The sequence below is a fragment of the Talpa occidentalis genome, unplaced genomic scaffold (assembly GCF_014898055.3).
Source record: "Talpa occidentalis isolate TD23 unplaced genomic scaffold, MPIMG_talOcc4v2.1 talOcc4.3, whole genome shotgun sequence".
NCBI classification, from domain to species: domain Eukaryota; kingdom Metazoa; phylum Chordata; class Mammalia; order Eulipotyphla; family Talpidae; genus Talpa; species Talpa occidentalis.
In genome coordinates, this window is record NW_023603184.1 from 38,575,222 (window position 1) to 38,602,893 (window position 27,672).

The 27,672-nt window shown below is 52.1% G+C and overlaps 1 protein-coding gene across 3 annotated transcripts; it reads left to right on the forward strand.

The window, feature by feature from the left end:
* On the forward strand, nt 1-27,672 carry P2RY2 (purinergic receptor P2Y2). Of its 3 annotated transcripts, none has more exons than XM_037522932.2 (3): nt 1-36; nt 9,790-9,883; nt 15,400-27,672. In XM_037522932.2, the coding sequence occupies exon 3, from the start codon at nt 15,404-15,406 to the stop codon at nt 16,529-16,531; it is 1,128 nt and encodes a 375-aa protein (XP_037378829.1). In that variant the 5' UTR covers nt 1-36; nt 9,790-9,883; nt 15,400-15,403; the 3' UTR covers nt 16,532-27,672. The 3 variants fall into 3 exon arrangements, with proteins under 3 accessions (XP_037378829.1, XP_037378831.1, XP_037378830.1); XM_037522933.2 differs by lacking the exon at nt 1-36 and adding an exon at nt 218-269; XM_037522934.2 differs by lacking the exon at nt 9,790-9,883 and having other exon boundaries at nt 20-36.

The following is a 27,672-nucleotide window of genomic DNA, read 5'->3' on the forward strand; positions in this document are numbered from 1 at the left end:
GCGGCCGCGGTGCCACGGGCAGAGGACGCCGGGGAGGTGAGTTCTGGCTCCGGAGCGCGGCGGGGCTGGGAGAGGTCGGCGGGGGCGCGGCCGGGGCACCGGACCCGGGCCAGGCCCACGGAGAGCGGGCGCGTCCGGCTGTCCAGAGCGGCGCGAGCCTGCGGGTGGGCCGGGGCTGGAAGTTTGTCTCCACTGCAATGTCGATCTCCGGCTCTGTGGCCGGATACCCCGGTGACCGCCTGTGGACTTGGGAAAGTGGGGGCCAGTGGGTAAGTGCATGCGCCTCTGCAGGTTGAGTAGCTGGACCCGTAGGATTTGTTTGTGTGTGCCATGTGGGGTGCGTGGACCGGGCCAGAGGCCCACGGTGTCCTCTTTTTCGAGGAGCACCTGATGACCCGCCCAGGCGCCGGTAAATTTGGGGGAGTAGGGCCACGGAGGGCTGGGGCTGTGAACTGGAAGGACTGTTAAGCCTCTGACCAGGACTTCTAATTTGACAGGTTCTGGCCATGCTCCCCCTCCAGCTAGGCTGCTCTGCAGGTTTGGGGTCCTCCTGGAGCCAAGACTAAGGACTAGACAAGATCATGCTGCCTGGACAGCCAATTTGAGTCCCTGGGGCTGGTGGCAGTTATTCCTGTAACCCCGAGCTGGCGTCCTTAGCTTTTCTGTACTGACAGCCTGAGATGTCCCTTTGTTTGAATCTAGGCTGGAATAATGGGGCACTTTTGAAAGCCAGAATGGGGCCCAATAAAGTCTCATCAGTGCTTGGGAGTGATGAGGAAGGAGATTCTTTGAGCAGACAGGGTCCACTAAAGCCCTCAGGAGACTCAGAGACCGAAATTCCAATCCTGCGTTGGCCTCTGTGTGACCCTGGGCAAGTTGGCTTATGCCTTCGCTGAGCCTCAGTAGCCTCCTCTGTTAAGAAGGAATACTAATGACTTGAAACCTAGGGCTGTTTAGGGGCTGATGTGTTGGTCATGTGTTGAGCACCAGCGTTCCCCAGGGAAGGCTCACAACTTGGAGATGGGGTGTGGAGTCAGCTCCTGGAGAGAACTTGCTGAAACCCAATTCCCAACTATTCTCTCCCCTGAGCTAAGCTTTCACCGGAGTTCCACCCCTTAGCTTGGGACTCAAGACCTCTGAGAACTGGTCCTTGCTAACCTCTTTAGTAAACTCTCCTCCCCTCTAGTAACTGCTTGTAGTCTGCTGCAGGCCCAAGGCAGTTTCTTATCTCTGGACTTTTGCGTATTATGCTCATTGCCTCAAATGCTATTCTCATCTTTCTCAGTTGGAGAACTAGTCAACTTTGGGGCCTAACTTAGATGCCCCTGAGAAGCCTTTCTCAATCCCTCAGCTGGGTTGGAACCTCTTCTTCATTCTTACAGTCCATGTACTGATAGCCCCGGCCCCACCCTGAACTGTCATGGTCTCTGTCTCTTCCTTCTTTCAACCCAGTTCTGGGGGTCCCTGGAGGACAGGAACTAGGTCTCACTCATTTCTGTGTTGCCTGCACCCTGAACAGGGCTGAGATGAACTTAGAGTAGCAGCAGCCCCTATCCCCAGACCCCTGTCCCAGCTTCCCCTACAAAATCTTGTCTGTAGGAGAGCTCCATGTCACCACAAAGAAGGGGAGAACAGAATCCAGTCACAAGAATGGTTGACACAGTTCATCAGGATAGTGTGTCCTGGGGATGCAGAATGTGCAGGCTGAAAACTCACACTTGAAAGGTTTGTGAGCAGGGGCAATACGTGGTCAGAACAGCACTTCAGGAAGATCTTTCTGGCTGCAGGGCAGAGAACAGACTGAGAATTACTGAATGTGCAGAGGTCAGGGCATTTATGACATTGACACCAGAAACATCTAGGCACTATTTAAATTCAGTACTTGTCTCGTTGGCCAAACACTTCCTTAAGTCCTCAGATGCTCCTGCTGAGTAATTGGGGACATTAAGGACTCTCCCTTCCCCACTGGGAGCCAGGAGACCTGTGATCATCTCAATTCAGCTCTGCCTTCAAATTTGTGGGTGGCCTTGGGGCAGTTCCCATCCTGCCCACCTTTAAAAGGAGACCAGAACCAGTAAGGTCCTATATGGAGAGTACGGGTAGTGCCTGGGGAGGCCCTGGCATGAAAGGATTGTCATCCTCCTCTTCACCAACCCTTGAGCTGTCCTGGGGTCTGGCCAGAGGGGTTGGAGGAACACAGCGGGTGACCCTCATTCATGCCAAGCTTGGGCTGCAGAGCGAGGCCATGGCCCCTCCATTCCTGTTCAGCTGTCCAGGATGCACAGGGCTCTGAGGCTTCTGGACTCCCTAAGGACCAACTAAGAGTATGACAACACTATTCAAGGGTGACCCCGTGAGTGCTTTGACTTGGCTTCTTTCCTGGCTGTAGCCCTTAGAGAGTCCACTGTGCCCCTCCAGTTCAGTTTTTCCATCCATAAATTGGGCATGATGATCCTTGCCTCTTCAAAGGCAAGGTCGCCATGAGGTGTCTTAGTATAGTGGTCCAGGAAACAGCTTTGTTAGTTGTAAAGTGCAATGTACCGTGGAGGAGTGTGATACTCATAGTCTTAAATGCATTTTGAAGGTAATAATAGAACACAGGTGCAAGGGATCATGTTGGTCATTATATAATGTTAACTGTTGACTCTCTTCTTCTTGTGGCCCCTTTGCAGAGACAGTTTATGAGTAACAATTTACAAATGTCCTTCATTTTATTGTCCTCAAGCCTGCGAGGGAGGAATTCATATCCCCCTTTGCAGATGAGGAAATAGAAACTCAGAAAGTATCTTGGCCAAGGTCACAAAGGTGAGGGCTCCTGCCTACCTGTCCCACAGCATCTTTCCCCATTCAAGATAGAAACCCCGTCCAGGTAAAGCCTGGTCTTCTGACTTACGGGTCAAAGGAAGTTTGAATTCTCCCCTGAGAAGCTGTCTTGAGGTCTTGCTTGTGGTGTGATTACCCAGCAACTGATAGCATAATGTCCACAGGCCCAGGCAGCCTTGCTGATCTGGTGAGAGGAAGTGGAAGTATTTATAACAGAATCTTTTTTCTCCCCAAACTTCCTTGGTGGGCCCAATTGGTGCACTCTTTGACCCACAGCTTCCTTTTGGGTTGCCTCTATGTCTTCAGCCCTAGCCTCTCCTCACAATTGGAGCTTGATGTGGGGAGGCTGGCTATGGAGACCTCACTGACTTCTGTACCCATTCTAGAGGGTATTCTGGGCAGGAGAACAGGAATGGAGGGGCCATAGCCTCTTTTTGCTGCCCAAGCTTGGCAGCCACATGTGAGGTTCACCCACTGTGCTACTCCAACTCCTCTGGCCAGACCCCAGGACAGCTCAAGTGTTGGAGAAGCGGAGGGTGACAATCCTTTCATTCTAGGGCCAACCTAGAGGTGAGGCCCTTCTAGGGCCAACCTAGAAGTTGGACACAAAGCAGGTGCCAGTGAGAGTTTGGGAAATGAATGACCAGGTGAACGTAAGCCTATAGTGGCAGAGGGGGACCTTGCTCCATGGAGAGCTACAACTGGTTCTTGAGCAGAGGAGTTTCTCTGTTTACTTGAGTCCATTTGGTCCAGGGTGAGTAGTTGGAATCCCTACTGTGAGGGTGGGCAGCTTGGGCCCTTCTGGGCAGCTGTTTCCTCCATGGCCCTCTACACTGGTATCCTGTTACTGTCATTACAATGACAATAACGTCATCACTGGAACTGGAGCACCATGGAAGGAGGGCCTCTCACTAAGGTTTCTTGGAGCCTACATGACACCCACTGTTTCTTGCCTCCGGGGAGACTCCTGGTATTGCTTTGACTTCCTAATGAGTGTCCAGCTTCCTCGCTCTAGCTTGTGGGAGGAGAATTCTTGCAATGGCTGGGCGGTGGGCCAGTAAGGATGCTCCCCATCCCACAAGAAATCTGGGGCCAAAGATCCAGCCCTCTTACTCTACCATTGTTTCTGCAGTCTCCTTCTTGGTCTCCCTCCCTGCATATTACCCCACCGTATCTGCTTTCCATGGGGCACCATCTTTGCAAAGGTCACTTTGCAAAGGACCATGTCCTTTCTTGTGTAAGCCCTGCTGTGGCTCCCATTGTTCTCAGGATAAAGGCCAAGCTCCTTAGCCTGGCAATCAAGCCTTTTCATAGGAGTCCTTCAAGTTCCCCCAACTCTGTGCTCCCTAGCCTTCCATGCCAGCCTCATATGACCCCATTGCTTTCCCTGGGTGGCCACAGTATCACACTCCTGAGTCTTTGCACCTGCTCCTCGTCCTGTCTTCAATGCCCTCCTATCTTTGTGTCCACTTGACAAAACTCTCAGTGACCTGACTCAATGACCCCTCCCCTGGGAAGCTTCCTCTGACCGCTTCCTTCAGGGTTACTCTGGGCTGCATGGCTCCTAGGCTTCCCTTGGTCACCATCTTAACCACCCAGTGAAATTGGTCCATGTCTACGTCTTTCTCCAATTCACACTGGAGCTCCTCAAGGGCCTGCCTGAGTCTGATCTGAGTTGAATTTGTAATTTGGGCCCATGGGGGCTCTTGGCAAGTGTTTGCTGAGACTTTGTGGCTCCTGGGTTATTGTTTATGAGTATGCTACTCTGAGAGTCCAGACTCCGTTGATTCTAAGAATTTCAAAACCAATGGCTATCAGAAGCATTGAGTTACAGAGCTGAAAAAACATTGAACACTCACTCCCAGAACCAGAGACTCTTGGCATAGGGCTGTAAGAATCCCGGAAGGACTCAGAGTGAGACACTCGGAATCAGACTTCTGTCCTGATCTACGTTGGCCCCTTCTTCTACCTTGGGTTCTGCATTCTCCCTCTTTCCTCTCAAGTGGGACCCTTCACACTTCTCCTCAGACCTGATCACAGCTCCTCCCAGGTGCCTTCCCTGATAGCTCTGACCATGACCCCTGCCCCTCTGCTAGTCACCTAGGAGGACCCCTGCTGAAATATATTTGGTGTCTCTGCCATGATATCAGGACAGTGCCTGATTTGCTAGACCCCTGGAACACCCACCCAGCCCCTTGTCTGACTCCTTCTTCATGACCCGAGTTGTGTAGTGATGATTCTTCCCATTTAACCAATGAAGAACCTGAGGCACCAAACAGGGAACTGACTTGAGCAAGAGTGCACAGCATAGCTGGGCCAGGCCTCTGATGGAGACTGAACTGAGGGTTCTTGCCTCTTGAGTCTGGCTGGAGGCACCTGGGTGTGCTAGGTTGGGTACAGCCTGGCATGGTGGTTCTTATTTGGTTCCTTTTAGTAGCATGTCTCTATAGGTTTGTCCTGGGCTATACAGGACTGTGCCATTCAGGGATGGGAAAGGTGGTTTAGAGTCCTGCCCTGAGGGTAGGACGAGCCTGGCTGACCTGAGTTCCATACACTCAGATGTTCTGAGCTCGATCTAGCAGGTGGTCCCCACAACCATGGTCCTGGGGCCTTCCAAGAGGGAGGAAGCCTCCAGAAGGGGTTACAGAACCCCAGGACCTCTGTGAGGAGCCTGCAGAGGTTTCACACTAAAACAGCAACAGTTGCTACCGATAACATCTGAGGTTACCCCCTCAGCTATTTTCCCAGACCAGCCCCAGTGCTTGTGGTGCAAAAGGCACACCAGGCAAGGCTGGGGGCCTGCTGGCCTTCAGTCCCCTGGAGGACATTTTTAGGGTGCAGAGGTTGACTTCCAAGATCCTTCAACCCAGTATTGCTCTCTCCACTCTCCTCAAACCATAGGGATAATTGATGTTTCCCAGCATACTATGTGATCAGGTACTCTAGTTTTTGCTCACTGCTCACCTTCTCTCTCCACCCACCTAGTCCTGCCCAGCTTGTAAATGTAGGTCAGGTGTCTCTCCTTAGGAGGCTTCCCTGACCACACACCCCCATTCCACTGGGACTCTCTTGGCTCCTTCCGCTCTGGTGCTCCCTCAGCTCTGATCACCCTGAGTTGTCACTGCCTGTTTCTGGAGCTCCTCAAGGGCCTGGGTCTCTCCTTGTCCTCCCTGCCTCTCACAGCAATGTTGAGTTTCATGCTATTGTGGAAGTGTCTGACCCTCCTCAGAGTCCCAAGTGCCCTGCCCAGGAACAGGTGTAAATACAGCAATTCTGTAAAGGGCAAGAGAATGAAGGATTGTGGCGGGGTCTCGCTCCTGCTAGGGGTCCTTGGACTGCCCTCCCTTCAGTGTGGGAAAATTAACCCGTGGTCAGTCTGGTTGTGACCCGGCTACTCTGCTCATAATTCCTGTCAGCTTCTTGTCCCTCTTGTCTTCTGGAATATCCCTGTGCTCCCTGTTGTCTCTGCCTGCTGAAACTGTATCTCTTAGTTATTTTTTTTTTTAATTTTATAGAGGCATGTTTTATTTATTTATTATTTGTTTGTTTGTTTTGTTTATACATGCACTGGGTACAGTCAGAAGCACGGGAGGGTGAGAGAATTCACCAGAGCCAGAGCGGGGAGCAGAGCAGGCAGAAGGACCGAAGTACACTGCTGAGGGGAGCAGTGGGCGGCAGGAGAGGTCTGCGCGCCATGCGGGACCCTCCTCCGGTGGCCGGGGAGCAGCCGGGGATCGAACCGGTGCTGCAGAGGCTGCGGGCAGCTTCGCAACCCAGCGCTCAACCACTGCGCCACCGGGGAGGCCCTGCATCTCTTAATTATTAAAATGAGTCTAAATCATCTCCTTTGGCTGTCTCAAAAACCTTATGAGGCAGACACTTTTTGGAGATTAACGGGAAGTTGAGATCGGGTTGTACAGCAGAGATTTGTGCAGGTCCCACGCTGGGAATGGGAGAAATGGGATTCTCCACCTGCCCCATGCCTGCCTTGGCCCTTCGATGATCTTCTGGGTCTCTAAGTCCCTCTGTTTGTCCCCATAGCGCCCCACCCTGACAGAGTCAGGCAACAGGGGTTTCAGAATGGTGATAGTCCCTCTCCCCTTCCAGGCTGGACAGGGCCATCTAGGTGGGTGTGAGCAGGGGAGGCGGTACATTCCAGAGCCACCCTAGTGAAAGAGCTGGAATGTTGTCCAGCTACCCTGGAAATTCCGCAACCAGCCTGGGAACCGCCCCGGCCCCTCCTCCTGACTTTAGGCTGACTAGCCTGGGGCCACAGGGAGAGAGATTCAGTGTGGGCCAGAGACAGAGACAATTGGGTGAGCAGGTGATTTGCGTGCTAACCTTGGCTCTGCCCTTTACTTGCTGGTGGCCTTGGGTGAGACCTAGGGCTACCCTTTCTGGTCTTAATTTTTCTACCTGTGAGAGGGGTACAATAAGCACCATGGTTGCTTCACAATGGGAAAGCCCTGGGAAGAGCAGGTACTGGGCCCTGCCTGTAGGGTAAGCCCTCTGGAGGAAAACTGAGCAGACAGGCCAGGGGACTCAAAGTGGGCTGGCCAGGGAGCTTCCTGGAGGAGAGCACCTAGGCCTGAGGGGGTACAAGGTCATGGACAGGGTTCAAGTTAGCCAGATCAGGACTGCTCTGACATTTGCTAGCTTTGTGACTGGAGAGTTTAGTCTCCCCGAGCTTCTCAAGATTAAATGAGCAGAGGTGGTCTGTGAAGTCATCTTACATGGAACTTTGCACAGAGAAAGCCAAGTCAACTCTTGTTAAAGTGTAGCTGTTAGAAGATAGAGGAGGGTGTCCCTGAGCAACGATATGACCAGGGGGCTGCCGTGAGACAAGGAAGTGAGGGTAGAGGCAGAGTGAGTGAGTTGTCTAGAGGGGCAGCAGGGTCTAACTTTGGGAGCTTGGACATAGCCTGAGAGCAATAGGGAGCCATGGAAGGGTTTTGAGCTCAACAATATGTGGTTAGATTTGTGTTTTAGGAAGAGCCTGGACTGCAGTATGAAAGATGGACAGGAAGGGGACGGGTGGAGACAGAGACACCAATAGAGAGGTTGGTGCAATGGTCTGGAGGAGAAAGGCACACCTGAGGCTAGGGGGTGGGAAAGAGCGGCGTGTCTGAGCCACTTCACTGGTTGAACTTACAGCGCTGGTGAGGGGTGGGGGGAGAGTGGATGAGAAAGAGCGGTTGTTAAGGAGTGTACCGGAGGTTTGAAATCTGGAAGGATGGACGTGGAGGTCCTTCTCAGAAATGGGAGAATGGCTTTGAGAAAGAGCTGTGCTCCACTTTGGTCTGTTCAGAGAAAGCATCTTGTCAGGAAGAGAAGCAAGGGTGTGACCCGGGGTGGAGCGGGGTGAAAAGGTAATGCTCCTTCACCTTGTCAGTAGACTCCAGCACAGACTGGCAAATGGCTATCAGTCGGCTGTCTCAGGTCAGCCTAAGATTCCCGAGCAAGCTGCCCTGGGAACAGAGGCCAGGAGGCATTTCCCAGCGTCCACACTGAAAGGTCCATGCAGGAGGCCGGAATGCAGAAGCCCACCAGGAAGCCCACCTGGGGAGCAGGAATGCGGATACCTGCCTGGAGGATTCAGGCAGTGAGCCTACCCCCTCCCTCTACGAGTCTCTTCTCAGACCAAGAACCTCTACCTGCCCCACGAAACTCCCCCCCCCAACAAACAAACTTTTTCCCGCCATAGGAGCCCAACTTCCCACCTGACCCCTCCTTACCCTATAAAACCCTGCTTCACCCTAACAACGTGCGCGGCTTCACTGACCCCCGCCTTGGGTCTGTGAGGTCCGCCCGGGGCGCAATAAACTTTCCCTCCCTTTGAGAAATTTAGCCTGGCTCTCCTTTTCTTTACAGCGCCGAACCTTTCACACACCCTGATATCTGCAGCCACCAATTTCCTCTCCCCACTCTCCCCCACACTTGCACCGCACTGCCAGCTTGGGGGCCTGGCCTCAGCTGTCTCAGACCCCATTCCCCATTGTAGGGAAATGAAGCAGATGGAAAAAGGAGGATATCCTTTTTCCCTGTGATGTGTCTGAAGCTGTGGATACTGGACCAGTCCAGACAGAGGGGTCCCTCTGCCAGGTAACCATGCCCTCACTGACACCCTGCGCGTGGTAAGTGTGTGTGACAGGTTCCCGGGCAAGACAAAAACCAGGGCCAGAATCCAGAAGGCCTAGTTCTCATCTTGACTTTGTTCCTTACTTACAGTGAGGCCTTGGGCCTCAGTTTCCTCCTCTGGCAAATGGGAGCTTGGCCAGGTGATTTTTAAAGGCTGTTCCAGGCCTGACTGTTATGATTGGGGAGAGGGTGCACAATGTGTGCACACCTCTGTGCATCTGTGTTTTTACTTGTGTAGAGGTCTGTGTGTGTTCATTTGGGTTTATGACATGGATAGAGGAGTGACTAGAAGTGGGAGGGGGAGGAGGGACTTCCAGACAGATTCAACCTAAGCAAAACTGCATTGACTGAAGTGCTGTGGTGTGTATGCTGGGCTAAGAGGATTGTTCACTGTTTCCTGTTGTGGGATGGATGCACAGAATCAGGAGGAGGGAAAGGACACTAGAGGCTTACCTCAGCTCTATAAGGTATGGGGAAAACCTCCCCTAGCAGGATCACCCTCCTGTGAAAGGGGGTGCCTGGGGTAGGATACTGGAATAACTAGGCCTGGAGCATGCAAGCTGTGGGTGGATGGCTCAATGTTGGGGGGAAGTCAGACATCACTCCTACTGGAACAAGCTTGCCAGGTCACCTTTTGGGGCCAAGATTGGAACGCAGAAGGCAGCCCTGGGAGGGCTTGGCCTGGCTGACTTCCTGTGACCCAAAACCCATGCTGTCCCCACCTCCCAGTCAGGAGCTGGTAGCGGGGACACACTGCCTGCCCTGAGAAATGCTGGAAACTGGGTGTGGCCCAAGGCCAGGGGACCTGTTTTTCCTGTTTCCCCGCAGAGTTCCCTGCAGCCGGGTCCAGGCGTGTGCATTCATGAGTGAGGAACCTGAGCAGGCGTTGAGCATCCTGACAGTGAGAGCAGGAGCTGGTCAGGTACGGGCAGGTGTGTGAGGGTGGGGCCTGCTGGCTGGGAGGGCAGGTGTGTGAAGGTGTGGCCCTGTGGCTGCAAAGATCAGGCATGTGTGTGCACTGAGCTGGGGGTGGATCAAGGGAATTTCTGCCCTGGTCCCTCATCCTAAATGGTGATGAATTCAGGCTATGGAGCCAGATAGCCCTAGGTATCAAGCCCAATTTTTCCAACCCTTGGCAGGGTGATCTTGAAAAAATAACCTCTATGGCAATATCTACCAAGAGATGAAGGTGGGGGATGAAACAAAGATGCTGCATGAAAACTACTCAGCCCAGGTCTGGTCCCTACAAATGGGATGGGGTGGGGATGGGGTGAGCCCAGGATCAGGGGCTCCTGACCTATGGCCTGAGCCAGAGATGGACAAGATAAAACAATGTTACTGGCTGAAACAAATGACCGATCTCCGGGATACAGGGTCATATTCTCCTTCCCTAGCCTTCTTCTTGAAGAAAGACAGTCCAGGGGCCTGTGTAGGGCAGGAGCAGGCTTCAGGCTCCCTGTCCACCTAGGGTCAGCAGCTGAGAAATCTTTAGTGTCATTGTATTCCAGGAGACTCTCAGAGAACAAGAGAAAGGGGAGCAACTATCATAAAACTCATCCTCCTCTGGGCTCCTGTAGCCTCCTGGGCTTGCTTCACTCATTCACTCATTCTTTCATGCTGTGCCTGCTTTGGATCAGGCCTCTGGCTGGATGATAGAGATGGGGGAAAGAATCAGATTAACCCAGCCCTTAAAGAATACCTGGAATGTGTTGGGGTAGAGGGTAGAAAGACAAATTACCAACAGGGCATGGGGAATACCCTGGGCAAGGGTGGAGGGAGGGGGGAGAGTTTTCAGAGATGAGGTAACATTTGAAAAGTACCTTGAGGGGTGGGTAGGATGGAGTCAGTGTGGGTGGGTTCTAGAAAAGCTTTCAAGGCAGAAAGAGCAGCATGAACAAAGTCACGGGAGACTGGCAGGGCCCTTACGTGGCTCATGTCTCCTTTCAGACCAGGAGCTTTCAGGGCAAGGCAGCCAGAACGGAGCAGAGAAGGGCTGGTAAGTAGTATTGGGCAAAGTGAGGTGGGGGCCAGTCTGTAGGTTACCAGGGGCAGGGAGAGGCAGAGGCAAAGGCGGCAGGAGAGGGCTGGGGACTTGCTCTCTCCCTTAAGCAAGGGCCCTGGGGCTGGAAGGATGTACTCACATGTTGATGAGCCAGCCTGTAGAGGGAGAGGGCGGGCAGGGTCATTCTGGACTGGGGCCATGGTGATGGAGTTGCCAGCTGGCCTGGGAGGGTGGAGGCCAGGATGTCTTCAAGCAGGTGGAAAGGGCATCTCCCTTGATTCAAGGGAGGTTTAGGGAAGTCTCCACCCCTCTCTTCAGTGTCAGAGATTCCACTGTCAGTAACTAGCAAGAAGTTCTTTGTGGGCCTCCCCGGTGGCGCAGCGGTTGAGCGTTGGGTTGCGATGCTGCCCGCAGCCTCTGCAGCGCCGGTTCGATCCCCAGCTGCTCCCAGGCCACCGGAGGAGGGTCCCACATGGCGCGCAGACCTCTCCTGCCGCCCGCTGCTCCCCTCAGCAGTGTACTTCGGTCCTTCTGCCTGCTCTGCTCCCCGCTCTGGCTCTGGTGAATTCTCTCACCCTCCCGTGCTTCTGACTGTACCCAGTGCATGTATAAACCAAACAAACAAACAAACAAATAAATAAATAAAACATGCCTCTAAAAAAAAAAAAAAAAGAAGAAGTTCTTTGTGCAGAGCAAGAGATGTAGACTCTAAAGAGGTGAGGGTTTGACCCTGATGTGAGGAGAGACTGCCAGGGCTCTGCACTGGGCTGGGAGTGTGGGGTGTGGGTGTGTGTAAGGGGCAGGATGGGCCACAATGCAGGTTTTCTATGATCCCAGCAGACCCAATAAAGAAGGAGTCCTAGAGAGTCCTGGAGCCCTCGGTGGCTCTTCAGGTTTTTATTGGGATTTACCAGGTACACAGCAGGCAGGGGTGCTGGGGGGCTGAGAGACTGGCAGTCCTCCCAGCCCCCAGTAAGTCTTGACTCTGTCTGGGTTCTCTGGTGATCTCTGCTGCTCTGCTTCTCTTCTCTCAGCTTCACTGGCGTCCCCGTGATGCCACCCTTAAAAGCCCAGTCTTAGCTCAGGTGAATCTGTCTACCTATGCCCACACCCTACTCCAGGTGCCCACCATCAGGCATGCATTCAGGATCACAGGGTTCCCTCATCTATCCTGATGGCGGGAGGGCAGAAAAGCCTGATACTTTTACCTTACCCTACAGGGTGGGATGGGGTGTGTGTGCTAAAGCATGGAGCATGGCGAGGGCTACCCTCCCTGTCTCCAGTGGGACATGGATGAAGTTTTACAGCCACCATTCTCAATGCTGGGGGATTCAGCCCAGGAGCACACAGGGAGGGCAGGAAGAGCCTGCCGTCACCTGGGCTTCCAAGGTATAGCTGGACACCCAAGTCAGGTTGCCTCGGTGGGAATGTGGCCCCTCCCCAAGCCCTCAGCTTCACACTCAGGCCTCCATGCTCCTCAGTGGGCCAGCGACACCCATCCTTCCTCCCCAAGTACCAGATCTGATTGTCTCACCCATTCCCATATGCCCCCACTCTCCTTTGGGGGCACCCCATGCTTACCCTGTTGGGCAGTGAATTCCTCCTTTTCCCCCATCTGCTCTTCCTCCTGACCCCTGAGCAGGGTCTCCTCTCTGCCTCCCCCTCTTTATCCGTCCATTGGGGGCCTGTCTTTCCAGCTTCCCTCCCGCACAGCTGTCTCCATCTCTCCCATCAGAAGTCCCCAGGCCTGGTCCTGGTTTGGGCTTCAGTGTCACTCTCCTGGTCCCCCCCACCCCACCCCACTCACCTGCTCCACAGCTTCCAGCCAAGGCCTTCTACCTCTCTTCTACCCACGGTCTGAGAGCTTCCCAAAGATTTCTGGAAAAGGCCACATCTGAGGTGAGCCTTGAAGCTCATAACAGCATTGTCCCTGTGCCAGGCACTGCTCCAAATATTTTACACAATTACTTAGTCTTCACAGCAGTCCTATGATGTAGGGTCTATTAACTGCCTCATTTTATAGGTGAGGAAACAAAGGCAGCCTGGCTCCAGAGGTCAAGCTCTTCTTAATCATTGGCGTTTGCTGTGTTGAGTGATAGAGTTATAATTTCAGCCGGTGAAGATGAGGGATGTGATCTAATCTAATCCAGGTTGAAACAGCAAATGAACTAAGTCTGGAGAATTACAGGCACATTCAGGAAATCTCAGTTGCCAGGGAGGGGCTGAGCTGCTTGGCTGAAGCTACAATTTGAAAACATACAACATCAGACCGATGGGCTGGTTTTCTTCTGGGAGGAGGCAGCAGCCACAGAGGTTTTCAAGCAGGGGAATGTCTGTCTTTCACAAAGACCCCTCTGGATTGGGGGGACTGAGGCTGGAGCCTGGCGCAATGATGCAGTGGTCACAACAGCGGCTCTGAGATGGGATGGGATGGGATGCAGATGTCAGAACACTGGGTCTTAAGTCCTGGCCCAGGAGCAAAAGAAGTCCCAGCAACCTGGCCCTGATACAGCCCCCCATATCTGCCCCCTCTCACCTTAGTACCACTTAGGCTTCTCCCTGTTTCCTCACCCTGGATCTGCCTCCCTGGGGAGGAACCTGTATCCACTGCAGGAGGTGCTGAGTGCAGCCTCCCTTCCTTTATTTACACCATTGCAGATACAGGAGTGGGATGGGGGGGCGTGAAGGGGAGGTTAATGGAGAAAGAAGAGGAATTTGTGTCCCTCAGCCTCCATAATCTTAACCTCTGGGGCCTTGAATTGCTGCTGGGAGGCCAGGCTGGGCAGGAAGCTGAAGGGCCTGTTCTGCAGGGTCCCTAAGTCCCAGCTTCTCAGGCCTCTACACAGCCTCAAATTCTCAGGGTGGGGATGACTCCTGTCACTGTACTCCATCCTCTCAGATACACCCCCACACATGGCTGCAGCCCTCCTGCAAGCTCTGCTAGAGGGCCACATGCACCCCTCCCCCCAATAAGCAGGGTGCTCCCGAGCTCCCTCTTACATCACCTTCTACTGTGAGATGGTCCAATAGGAATTATAGCCCATCCCCCAGCTATGTGTGACCTTGGCAAAATTACTCCAATGATCTGTGTTGCAGCCTTGTTATGAGAAGATCAGGCTTGATAACCTGGCTCCCAGAAGCATGTTGTAAGAATGGAATGTACATTTAGAAAGCACACTTAGTTGTATGGGTTGGAAAATAGCAGGCTTCCGGCCCCTTCACACTGTTTGAAAGTTATTCTTCATGTTTGTTCCAAACCTGCCTATCTAGCACTCCTGCTAGGATTTCCTGCCTGCTGGAAATTTTTGCCCTCCAGACTGAAATATCTGTGCCCTGCTTGCCAGCAGACAGAGCTCTGACTTATCACATTGGCAGGGGTAGGAGAGGAAGAAAGTAAACAACCTGTTCTCCAGGTGCTCTCTGAGTAGTGAGTGCCATGGACATGTTAAATGCCCACTAGGAACAAAGCAGAGGATGGTCATGAGAGTGATAGTGTGTGGGAGAAGCCAGGTAGGCTTGGAGGAAGCTAAATTTGTCCCACAAAAGAAATCTCCCTTTGCCCCCACTCCCACCTACATTCACACTCCCTGGAATCTTCAGGAAGGTCACTGTCCCATCTGGTAGCCTGACAAACCAGGGAGCAACACTACTGTTTGCAGATACAGAAAGTATCAGAATATAGGAGTACCTAAGAAATATTTGCTGAGTGATTGAATGAGTGCCTGAATAGGGAGACCCTTGGAAATACACCCCCAAATGTGAAAATACCAGGCACAGGACCAGAACCTTCCCAGCGAGCAGAAAAAATGAGTTAAAGGAAATAACTTTAATGCCTTTGGAAGAATTGGAATATCTCAGCAGGCAGTGGGCACAGAGTGTGGGGAAGGGCCAGTTAGCCTTAAAGGCCCCTTTCCAAGACTCTGAAATACATGCAACCCCCCAGATCCTCAGATTCTAGAGCTCAGGATCCCAGATCTAAAACTCTGTGCTCCTGAGGTTATAAAGCAGAGTTACCAAAGTTCTTGTTTGTACAAAGCCAGATAGTAAGTATTTTAGACTTTGCGGGACATGTGATCTTTGTCAACAACTATTCAGTTCTTTGTAAATGGGTGCATATGGCTATGCTCCAAAAAAGGTTTTATTTACAGAAACAAACTGGTGGTCTGGCTTTCAGCTTCAGGGTATAATTTGCCTACCTTAATTGGATGATCCTGATATTCATGGATCTCATGCATTCTCAAGGATTCAGGGTTTGGGGGTTCTGAGTTCTCTGGGTCTCAGAGAGAACCAGGTCAGATAGCAACAAAGGCCTTGGATGTGGTTGGATAGATCTTAGCTCAGGGAATCTGTGGGCACTTGGCTAGGTGTCAGGCCTCCCTGAGAAGCTGGGCCATGACCCTAATGATTGTTCTGCCCACCTACCCCCTTCCCTGCAGGGTGATGGCCAAAGGCCCAGGCCTCTGGAATGGCACCATCAATGACACCTGGTATGGGGATGAACTGGGCTACAAGTGCCGCTTCAACGAGGACTTCAAGTATGTGCTGCTGCCCGTGTCCTATGGCGTGGTGTGCGTGTTGGGGCTGTGCCTGAATGCTGTGGCACTCTACATCTTCCTGTGCCGCCTCAAGACCTGGAATGCCTCCACCACGTACATGTTCCACCTGGCCGTGTCAGATGCGCTGTACGCAGCCTCCCTGCCACTGCTGGTCTACTACTATGCCCAAGGCGACCACTGGCCCTTCAGCACGGTGCTGTGCAAGCTGGTGCGCTTTCTCTTCTACACCAACCTTTACTGTAGCATCCTCTTCCTCACGTGTATCAGTGTGCACCGGTGCCTGGGCGTCTTACGCCCGCTGCGCTCGCTGCGCTGGGGCCGGGCTCACTATGCCCGCCGTGTGGCAGCCATCGTGTGGGTGCTGGTGCTGACCTGCCAGGCCCCTGTGCTCTACTTCGTCACCACCAGCACACGTGGAGACCGGATTACCTGCCATGACACTTCAGCACCCGAGCTCTTTAGTTACTTTGTGGCCTACAGCTCCGTCATGCTGGGCCTGCTCTTCGCGGCACCTTTTGCCATCATCCTGGTCTGTTACGTGCTCATGGCACAGCGGCTGCTGAAGCCAGCCTACGGGACCTCGGGAGGCCTGCCGAGAGCCAAGCGCAAGTCAGTGCGCACCATCGCTGTGGTCCTGGCTGTCTTTGCCCTCTGCTTCCTGCCTTTTCACGTCACCCGCACCCTCTACTACTCCTTCCGCTCCCTGGATCTCAGCTGTCACGCCCTCAATGCCATCAACATAGCTTACAAGATCACCCGGCCGCTGGCCAGCGCCAACAGTTGCCTTGACCCCGTGCTCTACTTCCTGGCTGGGCAGAGGCTCGTGCGCTTTGCCCGGGACACCAAGCCACCCACAGAGCCGGCCATTCCCACCCAGGCACACCGCAGGCTGGGCTTGCGCAGGTCTGGCAAAACTGACGTGGGGAGGAGGGAAGACTCCAACAGTGAGGACTCCAGACAGACAGACTCCACGCCAGTTGATGGTGAAGCCACTAAGGACATTCAGCTGTAGGACTCGGACCCCTTGTACCTGTGAAAGTTTTCATGTGGGGGCTGAAAAGGACTAATGCTTGTTTAAATGTCCTTATCTGAGGATAAGGACAATAGTGATTACTGCTGGATGGTTAAGGGAGCCATGACCTCAGCGCTCTGTCATTCGGCAGGAACTGAGGATCGTCTCTGGCCCAGAGCTCAGTAGCCCCAGCCCCCAGTCACCATTTGTACGTGTGAGTTGGGAAACAAGGTTTCAAGAAAGGCAAGGTTCTGGACCAGCGCTACCCCTGACCGGATTCCCACATAAATAGCTGGGCTTGCCTGCCAAGGTACCCAGGCTGGAGCCCAGCCCAACCAAGTCAAGTGGAGAAACAGGACCAGAAGGAAAAGCGATTCTGGACCTGAGATCCCTGGGGGATGGAGGGGCTATTATAAGGTTGACCAGAGGCCCCTGGTTGGTAAGGAGTCAGCACTGAGCCAAAGGTAATTTGGTGACTTGGGCTGCTCTGGGTGCCATAGTGGACTCAGCTCCGAGGTGTACCCCCAGCCCAAGAAATGAAAATCTGGGGTCTTATGTCATAGGCCCCTCGGGAGGTTCCCCTGGGGTGGGAGCCTCCCCTGGCTGTAAGTTATACTAAAGGTCTTGTCGCCTGCTGAGCTGTGCCATTGTGTGGCTGGAATATAGGAACGCATCCTAGGAGCTTCCATGATCCCACAAGAGTCCTTTCTCCAGCTTGTTCCCTTCCGTCAGCTGCCTTCTCCCTGGCACCGCAGCGGCGGTCTCCTAGCAGGAACCTCCTCTCTCTCCCAAGTTATGCGCCATTTCAGAGCCAACCTACTTTTGTGTCTGACTCTGCTAGGTCCAAGAGAAATCAGCTAGGGTCCCAGACCTTGGGATTCCCCAGTTTAGGACTTAATATTCTGGGGGTGGAATAAAGGAAACCTTTTATTTATAGCATTGCCAAAGGCCACAATGCAAATACTGCTAATTACGGCCAATTTTAGATTACTGAAGTGATGTCAACTTCCTTGCAAAATTCCTGAAAAGTGAACAGTTGGCTCTTGCAAGCAGGTACAAAAGCACACCCCTGAATAATGCTGCATGGCTGTGGTTGTGGATCAGGGTCAGGGAAGGCTTCCAGAATGGGGAGAAGCTGTAGCTTCTGAGAAAAGCAGTTCACCAGAGAACACCAGGTGCAGAAGGTGTTCTGGGCAAAGACAAGGGGGCGGGGTGTGCAGACCTAGAAACAGGCAGGTGACCAGTGCCCAGGTTCAAGGCAGGAAGGAGGCCTGGGCCAGGTCACAAGGAGGCCATGTTCTGGCTCCTTCCATGTCCTGACCATCCAACTCCAACTCAAGCTGGATCAAGGTTTAGAGATGGGTCTCACCTGTGACAGGTTCTGGGTCCAGCCAGGACCACCCTGAGCTAATCTGTGGCACTCAGATGGATGGGTCCAGCCCTAACCTTTGGATATGGATGGGTCCAGCCCTAACCTTTGGATAGGGATGGGGTAAAGTGACAGGCCTGAATCTTAACCACAAGGATAGACTCACAACCCTTGCCCTTGGGGTCCCAAACCTTTCCCCACCTCAGCTCCATCTGCCTCCTCTGGCTTATTTAGCCTTCACACTCCGTCTTCAAAATGGGGTCTCTCCAGGGGTTGCTCTTAGAATCTAGCTCCACAGCTCCCCCAAGTGACAGGAACCCATCACAAACCATGACCGAAATGATCACTCCACATTGTACAATGTGGGTGACCTGCGCAGAGTAGGTGAAGTGTTCATCTCCCACATACTAAGCCCTATACTTCTATTAATATAACTCGAGTCCCTCTGAGCTTCTTTTGTGACTACTTACCTTAGTCCTTGAACATTTCTGCTGGCCCAAGTCTATCTCTTTCCTACCAGCTATGACTCAGACTGAACCCCTCCCAAATTATAGGGAGCCCCCTACCCAGGAGGGATACTCTGCCTGCCAGCAACTCTGCCTTTGAAGCCTGAGTTCTGGCATCTTCAGGCAGACCCTGCTTAGATCCAGTTATACATCATGACTTCAGAGGCTCTTGAGTATATATTTGTGGTTGGGCCATGGGCACCCAACCCAAGCTCCCCTAGTGCCCATTCCTTTCATGCCCACTTACCCTTCTAGTAGCTGCCCTGAAGAACCCCAGAGTCCAGGGAGCCATTGGCACACTGTGGTCTCTAACCAGGATGCCTTCCTTGAAACAGCTGCCTGCAGATTTCTTTTTTTTTTTCAAGATTTATTTATTTATGCATACAAGAACTGGGGTACAGGCCAGAGGTGTGGGGAGTAAGAGGATTCACCAGAGACAGAGTGGGGAACAGAAGAGGCAGATTGACTGAAATACACTGCTGAGGGGAGCAGCGGGCGAGTCAGGAGAGGTCTGCTGTGCCATGTGGGTCACCTCCCTGGCTGTGCATTGAACTCATGCTGCAGTGGCTGCGGATAGCTTCATAGGTTGTGTCTTAACCCCTTGTGCCACCAGGGAGGCCCCTGCCTGCAGATTTCTATGGACATAGGATATAGGGTCCAGAAGGAGCATGTTCCATCTAACCCTGTGGCAGGCACTGGTGGGGATAGAGGATGGAGACCTGAAAGGAACCAGGCACAGGCCCAGGGTCCCACCTCGGGACTCCACTGGGCCTGCCCAGCCCCTCAGTGAGTACATTGGCTTAGCTGCTTAGTGCCTAGGCCACCTTCCTGGTGGGTGAGGTTCTCGATCCTGCTGCTTGTGCTATTTTCAGCTCAAGTAAGAGCAGGATTTTCCACTCCCAGCCCCAGACCATTGTCCAGCAGTGACGTGGAGGACTTGTCTGGTCTCAAAATATCTCCTCTTACTCTCCAGGCCTCCCTGTCCCCTCTGACCTCCCCACCTCCTTGCGCTGACATCACTTCCTGGGGCTGTTGACACTTGAAGGCCACTGTGAAAGGGCACAGCCACCTGACAGGGACCCCAGGGATTATCCAGCCAGCTGCAGACTCAAGGCCAGAGAGGGGCCAGCCTCACCCAAGGTCACCCAGCAGGTCAACTTGATGCCTGGATGTGCTCCCCTGCTGCTTTGCCCCCTTTAGTGCAGGTCAGTGCCTTCACCTTCCACTGCAGCCTCAGCTCTTCCTGCCCCCGCAGTTAGGGTCAACAGATACAGTTGTGGAGCTGAGGCCAGGGACATGGGGCAGAGTGGCGGCAGATCTGGCTGGGAGGGCAGGGAGAGTAAGTACCTGCTGAGTTGCCTGGAGCAGCTTTTCTCAATGAGCTCTGTGCAACCAGGGCAGGGGCCCTGACATGTTGGAGTCTCTGGCTTGGGTGGCAGTTTTCCCAGGGCCCAGGAAGGAGGTGGAGTCCCAGAGGACATGCCTATTCTCACCCTCCAGGGCCCTGGACAACATGCTGGCCAGACACAGTTGTTCCAGTCTGGATCCAGGTCGGGTCACCAAAGCTAATCCTCCACCACCACCCATGCCATGACAGATTTGGGCTCGTCTGTGTAGAGTTAGGCACATGAGGAAGGGAACTCCTGTGCTAGCCCACATCTCAGGTGCCCCGCATCCATTCTGTTATTTTCACACAACTGTGTGACAGACATTATCATCTCTATTGAGCAGGCAGGCTCTGAAAAGTGAGGACTTGCTCCAGATTACACAGGCTAAACGTGAATAGAGATTGAATCTAATTCGACATGACTTCCCCTTCCCGGATCCCGTGTACCTCACAACTCCTACGGACAGGAGGGTCTGTAGATGACCCTTCATGTGATTCAAGACAGACTTCAGTACAGTGGGAATGGGGTCAAGAGCACAGATTCAATGCCCAGACCACCAGGGTTTGAATGTGGTCTCCGTTTCTTCCAGCTGTGACAGCTTGGGCAAATTACTTAATCTTGTAGCACCTTGGTTTTCTCATTTCTAAGAGGAGATACTATGTGCCGTGTAGGGCGCTGAGGGTGTTACCTGAATAAAAGGGGGTTCCTTAGGTGGAATCTTCCCCAGAGTATGGGAGGAGGGAAAGCAGGTCCATCCGGAGGTCAAGTGTGGAGCCTTCCCTGCATGGCACTGGGCAGCTTTTAGACACACAGTTCTGTGTGTTTACAGAACCTTGTCCTGGTGCCTGGCTGTTGGAGGCATTAGGGAGAAGCAACAGTGGGAGGAGGAGGTGGGGATGACCTTGATAACAAGCTTCTGGAACCAGCCCCTATGAACTAGACAGCTCCCACCACCCCTGGCAGAAGCGTACCCCTTTTTCACTGGTGGTGCCTGCTATGGTGTGTTTCAGCTGCTCTGTGGTTTGACCAGGAGCCTGGAGACCTAAGGCGGGAGGGCTGATCTGGAATTATGCCAGAGGAGGCAGTGAACAGCGTTTACTGTGTGGCCTGAGGCTTGTGCCTGCCCTCTCTGGGCCACCTGGACTCTGGGAAACTTGCCTCCCACATTCCAGTTATCCTTACTTCAGTCAAGGTATCAGCTGCCTGGCTCTTCATCAAAGACAGAACTAATAATTGCCCCCTCAGGAGCCCCAAACACATCCTGGACTCTCAGTTCTGAGGACTAGAGTGGAGGCATCAAGTTACCAGAGAGGTTAAGTGGCTCCTCTGAGGCACCACACAGAGCCCTGGAGTAGAGCCAGTCTGATGTCTGACACCCCTGGTGCCTGTAGAGAGCAGAGTAGACTTGACCAGGAGGGCCTAGGCTGCAGAGGGCGGATGTGCTTGGCTTCCCTCAGGCTGTGTGCTTGTGGGAGTGGCAGGATGTTAGCCCCAGAAACCAAACCTTCACCCTTCTCTACCCTGGTTCTTGGTGAATCTCTTCCCCACTTTGGTCCTCAGTTTCCCCGTCTACAGCAAGGCTTGGCTCTGCCCTGCCTTTCTCCCTCCTGTAGCGCTTCCTGGGCTTGCCTCTGTCCTGGCTGCCGCCTTGCCTGTATCCATTCTCAGCACTGTCCCAGGCAGGAACAATGGAACAGCTCAGCCAGTCACTCATCAGACCCAAACCCAGTCCCTAGGGCCTCCACTCACCACCCTGGACTATTTTCAGCCCTTGGAGATGAAGTCAGAAAAAAGATTTTCCACTCTCAGCACAATGACTGCTGTGGACCATTGTCCAACAGTGACTAGGGGATCCGCCTGCCCCCAAATATCTCCTCTACCCTCCGGGCCTCCCTGCCTGCTCCTCACTTCCCTATCTACATAACTTCCAGGGGCTGTTAACTTCTGAAGTCACTGTGAAACAACACACGTGTCGCCTGGGAGACATGACCAGTTGGAATCAGTTTTCACTCCTGGCAGGGACCCCAGGAATTGTTTGGCTGCTTAATGAGACTAGAGGCCCAGAGAGAGCTATGCCTTACCCAGGGTCACACTGCAGACAGCTTGGCGTCTGGACTACGTGAAGCGAGGGATTCAGTTGCCTTTGTTAGTGCTGATCTGTGCTTCCTGGGAGTGCAAGCTCACCCAGGGCGGGCATCCCGGGAAGAAGCCTGAGTAACATGGGTGAGAGGGGGTGTTGCTTGGGTTTTGACCTTGGAGCAGGGAGCTCAGAGCAAGGGCTTGAACTGAAAGCCTGTTCTCCCTCTTCAGTCCTATTTTCACCAACTGGGGCTTTAAGCTTCACTAAACTCAGAGTTATCAAGTAGCAGCTCAGGGGAAAGGAGGCGTTTGGGTGACACAGGGGAGCTGAGGCAGGAGCTTCAGCCAACATCAGCTCTGACGGCAAACCCAATTTCCTCATCTGCAAACACCTCTTTCCCTGGTTTACTGAGCAGGGAGAATGCAGTAACACTCGAACATGCAAGTGTTCTCTTTCCCTCCCATCGGCGCGCCCTACTCAGCACTGTTTAGTTCCCCTTACTGATCCAAAACTGCGTATTTGGCAAACTCCAACATTTTGAGTCACTTTTGGGAAACAAAGTTTACTCCAGTTTTAAATGCCAACCCCCTACTTAATATACTGCTCACTCCCCTTCCCAGAGCTAGGAGGACCCTCTGCACCCCACCCGTGGGCCTCTCCTCTGGGTGTTGGGCAAGGTGGGGAGGAAAGGGACAGTATGTCCTCCCAGTATCGCCATAGCCCTCTCTTGCTGCCCTTGTTTCTCTGGCCAAGACAATCTGGCCACCAGTGCCCCTCAGCGCAGAGCCCTCTGAACACCAGCCCACGACTTTGTGAAAGAGTCTTTCATTAAATCATCTCAAAGTTACCTAATTTGAGTGTGTCACATGCTGGGAGGAAAGCCTCTCTGATGGATTTTCCTAGAGCACTTGTCACCTCGCTGGAAGGGAAAAAGCCCCTGTCCTTTCCTCTACCCCGGCACCCACACACATGAGGCTGAGAACTCACAACTGCAGAGACATCTTTAAGTCCACAGGGTTGAACTTGCAGAGAGTCAGAGTGAGAGTCAAGGGGTAATAAAGTCTGAGAAAGAGTCTGACCCCAGTTGTTTGCAGGTTTCTTTAGAAAGTGGTCTATTTTATTCCTGTGTGTCCTCAGATTTAGGTCCTCGAGCCAAATTCCAAATCAGCAGCCACATGAGCCACATGGAAAACCCTACCACATCATGGGATTAAGTTGTTAGACCAGCCTTTGTGACCAACTGCAAAATGTAGGGGAAGAAAAGAAAAGCCTGCAACATGGGTGGTCACGCAGCGTGTGCTAGCACGTGAGTACGTGTGCATGTGTGTTAAGTGGTGACATCTGTGTTCCAGGGAGAATGTGAGGGGAGGTCAGGAAGAAAGGACACAGGTGCCCAGGCTGTAGGAGCAGAGGGATCAGAGGGGTTGCCAGGAGATTAAACTAAAACCAGGAGTTGGAAGTAGACTTAGGGATGGCAGGAGGCGATGGTCTGTCAGCTCTGTGGCTCCCCTTTCTTTCCTCGTGCCCCTCTCTCTTTCCCTCAGCTCCCTTTCCCCTCCCACTTTGCTCCCCCTTTTTGTTCCCTGTTCCCAGAATTCACAGGAGCAGAGGGGAGAAGACTTGGCATTTCAGACCCAGTCCTTCATCCTTGAGCAATAGCTCAGCAATGTCCCTGTCTCCCTGGCTGTGCTTGGTCCACTGTGGGTGGCAGGTTCATTAACACTGTCCTGCTGCCCCCTACTGGGAAGAGCTGGCAGTTGCAGTAATGGAGCTGGGGTCCAGATATTTGCCTGTGGAGTGATAAGAAAATGATCCTGCAAGAAGCAGGGTCATGGGAGGGTGGGAGTTAGGAGTAAAACGGTGACTTGAAACAGGGAACACAATTTGCAATACATACCCTGACTTGCAAAACAGTTAACAGTCTCTGACCAAGCCATGAGGTCATTAGCTTGGTCAGACTAAGCTCACACCTGTGTATTTAGAGCTACAGGTTCCAAGACCACAAACTTAGCAAATAGTAATGCTCTGCAAATACTCTTGTGTTCTCAACATAGGATCGCTGCCTGTTTCATCAAGCCTCTGCTTTGCAATTCTGAACAATCTCTGCCAAAGGCCACCCAGGGCTGCAGGGCTCTGAGTGAGGCAGCTCCTGGAGCCACAGGGGCACACGCTGGAATGGAGAGTTGAAAGGTCACTTTCTCACTCCTTTTTCACCCAGAAAGAGGCAACACCCTCTTGTCTATGCCTGTCATTCATTCCCACCAAAAACACTCCTGTGGGCTGATTTTGACCAACTCAACAAAGACTTCTTATGGGAGAAGGGGCCTCCAAAGAAGGGAGTTGGGGTAGGGTGCTGGTAAGGTTGTGGGCTCTGGAGTTAATCCACTGGATGAATGTTAGGGAGAGGGGCTGGAGAGTTCCTCCCAATGGATTTGCATAACTAAGACTCGATTTCAGGCCTAGTCTCGAACTCTAGTCTGAGAGCTCTTCTGAAGGAAAACCAGAATCTTCCTCTCTGGAAGTGACACCTCTGAAAAAGTCCATCCACCCCTAACAAGGGTCCCCTCTCTGCCTCATTAATGCCTTGACATGGCTTGTACTCTCTTCCCCACCTCCAAGGATGGAGCGATCACTTCCTCCCAGGCAACTCCTTTCCCAGTGGGAGGGCACTGCTCACAGAAGCCCTCCTGCCCCATATGGCCATTAGGGACACACAGTATATCTACCCCTCAGCCCAGGGCAGCCATGGAGGGTATGACAGTCACCTCCTCCAAGCCAACAGCCCCAGCTCCCTATTCTGCCCCACTCCAGTGTCCCCCAAAGGCCCTGTCCTCCCCTCTCTGCTCCTAGAAATCCTTGCCATCTCACACAGCTGACTCCAGAACTGGACTCCATCCCTTGAGAGGTATGACCCAGCTCAGCTGGTCCAAGTTCAGCACCCACCGTGACTGTATCTGGGCAGCAGTTAGGGCTCACCCACCTCTCAGGAGATACCTGTGACATGGATCCCACCACCGGTAGGGCTCTCAGTCAGGTGGAAGGGCAGATCCACGTCCTGGGCACTTGGGGTGCAGCCTCAGCCAATCCTCTAGACCCCACCCCCACGTCTTCACACAATCTAGCACAACCTTTACTCCACCTAAACCTGGAGGCATAGAAGTGCATATGCCTGGAGAGGACAGTCACTCATGCACCAGGGGACCTTGGTAAATGTTTCCTCATCATAAAAAAAGGAATAATCATAACCCTTTTTGTATTTTTTTCTATGTACTGTCGCCTTCTGCTAGAATGACAACTCCCAGAGGACAGGGGTCTTTGTATGTCTGGATCATACCTTTACCCCCTGTGCCCAGAACAGTGCCAGCCCCAAGTTGGTACACAACAACTGCTTGTTGAATAAATCAATGAATGAGGAGTAAACGAGATAAACTATGTAAACTGCTTTACAGAATACTTACTGCCAATGGGAACTCAATATGTTAGTTCTTTTCTTTGTAATGAAAGTCAAATTCATGATTTCCCATAAGTTTCACTATGGCCCTTGGAGGCAAAAACCCTTGTCATTACTGATTCATTCATTGATTTAGTCAACAAATATTTACCAAGTGTCCAGTAAGTAAGTACAGCTCCAGGTTCTTGGAAATCACCAGTGAATTAAAAAATAAAAATAAAAAACCCTTCCCTTGTGGAACTTGCCTTCTGGTGGGATGAGAGACAAAAAGCATCAGAATTTAAAAAAAAGGTGGATTGTTTGTTTGTTTGTTTGTTTGTTTTGTAGTAGAAGGTGGCAAGAACTATGGGGGGAACAACAACAGGAAGAGAGACTGGCAGGGCTGGGAGGTTGACTGATTCTCAATAGGGTGGTCAGATGAAGCCTCAGGAAAGGCAGAAAAGAGGGCATTTGAACAGACTTGAAGGAGTGGGAGTTAGCTGAGTGGCTACCTGGTGCGGTAGCCTTCCAGAGGGAAGAGTCATCACACAGGTCTGGCTGCCAGGGCAGGAGGAGGCCTGCGGCTGGCATGGAGACAGGAGGGTTCCCGCAGGACACTGAGTACAGTGGAGAGCCGTGGTCGAGATACAATCTGACTTAGGTTTTAGAAAGATCTACCTGACTGCTGTTTTGTGAATAAACAAGAATGAGGCAAGAATGGGGCATCCAGAGCATGAAGGCACTGCAGAGGAATTCAGGGGAGAGATCGTTGTACCTAGGACCTGGGGAAGCAGTGGGGGTGGAGAGAAATGGCAATGGCAGATGTATTTTGAAGGAAGAACCAACAAGATTCCTAATAGTTTTTTTTTTTTTCCCTGAAAGGTTTTGCAGGCAGGGAAACTGAGATCCAGAGAATGTCAATGAGGTGCCACATCGATGGGCAGTGGGTGGGGCAGAGGACGGGAGAATGGCATGAGGGATGGTGGAAGATCCCCAGATCTAGGGCAGTGTCTGGGAGAGGAGAGGGCAGAGTAGGAGGAAGGATTCTGTTGCTTCGGGTCACAAACCAGGCCCAGGGCATCTGGGCCTTGATTGGCTCAATGACTTTTTCATTTTCCCCTAAATTCCTTTATGATGGCCTTTTAATTGGGTCCTTTTGTTCCAAGACCATTGCTGAGCCAAGCTGACGCCAGAGTGTTTGCCTATTATTAAGTAGATTAGGAAATTACCCCCTCTTGGGCTTCCAGAAAAGTCAGCATCTGCACAGCCTCCTGGACATCTGCAGGAGCCATGCTGGACATCTTGCCTTGGCCTGAGTTTCCTGCTTCTGCCTCCCCTCTCCTGCTGCCCCCCCTCACCCCATCCCCTGCAGCAGGGCCTCTGCCCCTACCTTGCTCACCTGGTAAATGTTTCCACCTCCTTCAAGGATCATTTCAAAATCCCAGTGAAGTCTTGCAGATCTCTATCCCTGCCCTAGGTTCATCTCTCTTGGGAGAGAACTCACATTTTGTGCCCAGATGGGATCCTTTGCTGGGATCACATGATCCAAATCTCATCACCATCTGCAAAGAAAGAGGGAGACCCAAACAGCATTTAAATCACAATCCTGTTAAGTAAAAAAGACTTTCCCGATTCCCCTTCCTCCTCATAGAGAAGCTGGACTCTGGAGGGGGGCGGCGTGGGGGGCGGAGGGCAGAGGCAGAGGAAGAGAAGAAGAGGAAATGTTAAATTCACATAATAGAAATGGGTTGGAAATATAACCTCCACTGGAGACAAAGAAAATTGTTCCATGGCAGTATCAAATTCAGACTTTGAAATAAGTATTTCCATTTTAGACATTACTGATTCCCTGCTATGAAGGATGAGGATTTGGTTCTCTATCCTCAACTCCCATCACAATTTTGGTTTATTCAGTGTTTACACTTTTATGATTTTGAAATTACTGGGCTGTCAGAAAAGTCATGATGTATTTTTTCTGTTTTTCAAGTAAAAATGTGCCATAACTTTTCTGACAACCCAATAGTTTGCAACAACACAGCAATTGTATAATTGTATAGGGCAGGTAAGATTTCTTTCTTACCTAACTTTTTTTCCCCCTGGTATTAGTAATTGCCTCAGTATAAATTGCTGAGACAACAATTTATTGTCTATTCTAAAGACAATGAGAATTATAAAGAAATCTTAAATAGTATTTATAATCACATCATGAGAAGCTATTCAGTACTTGAAATGTCGTTTGTCTGAACTGAGATGTGTTGCAAGAGTAAAATATACACCAATTTCAAAGACTTGGCACAAAAAAAAAGTTGTAAAATATCTCATTGCTTTTTCATTGGTTACATGTTGAAATGATAATATTTTGGATACA

Coding starts and splice junctions, on each gene's coding strand:
- P2RY2 (XM_037522932.2), top strand. CDS start 15,404: ATGGCCAAAGGCCCAGGCCTCTGGAATGGCACCATCAATGACACCTGG.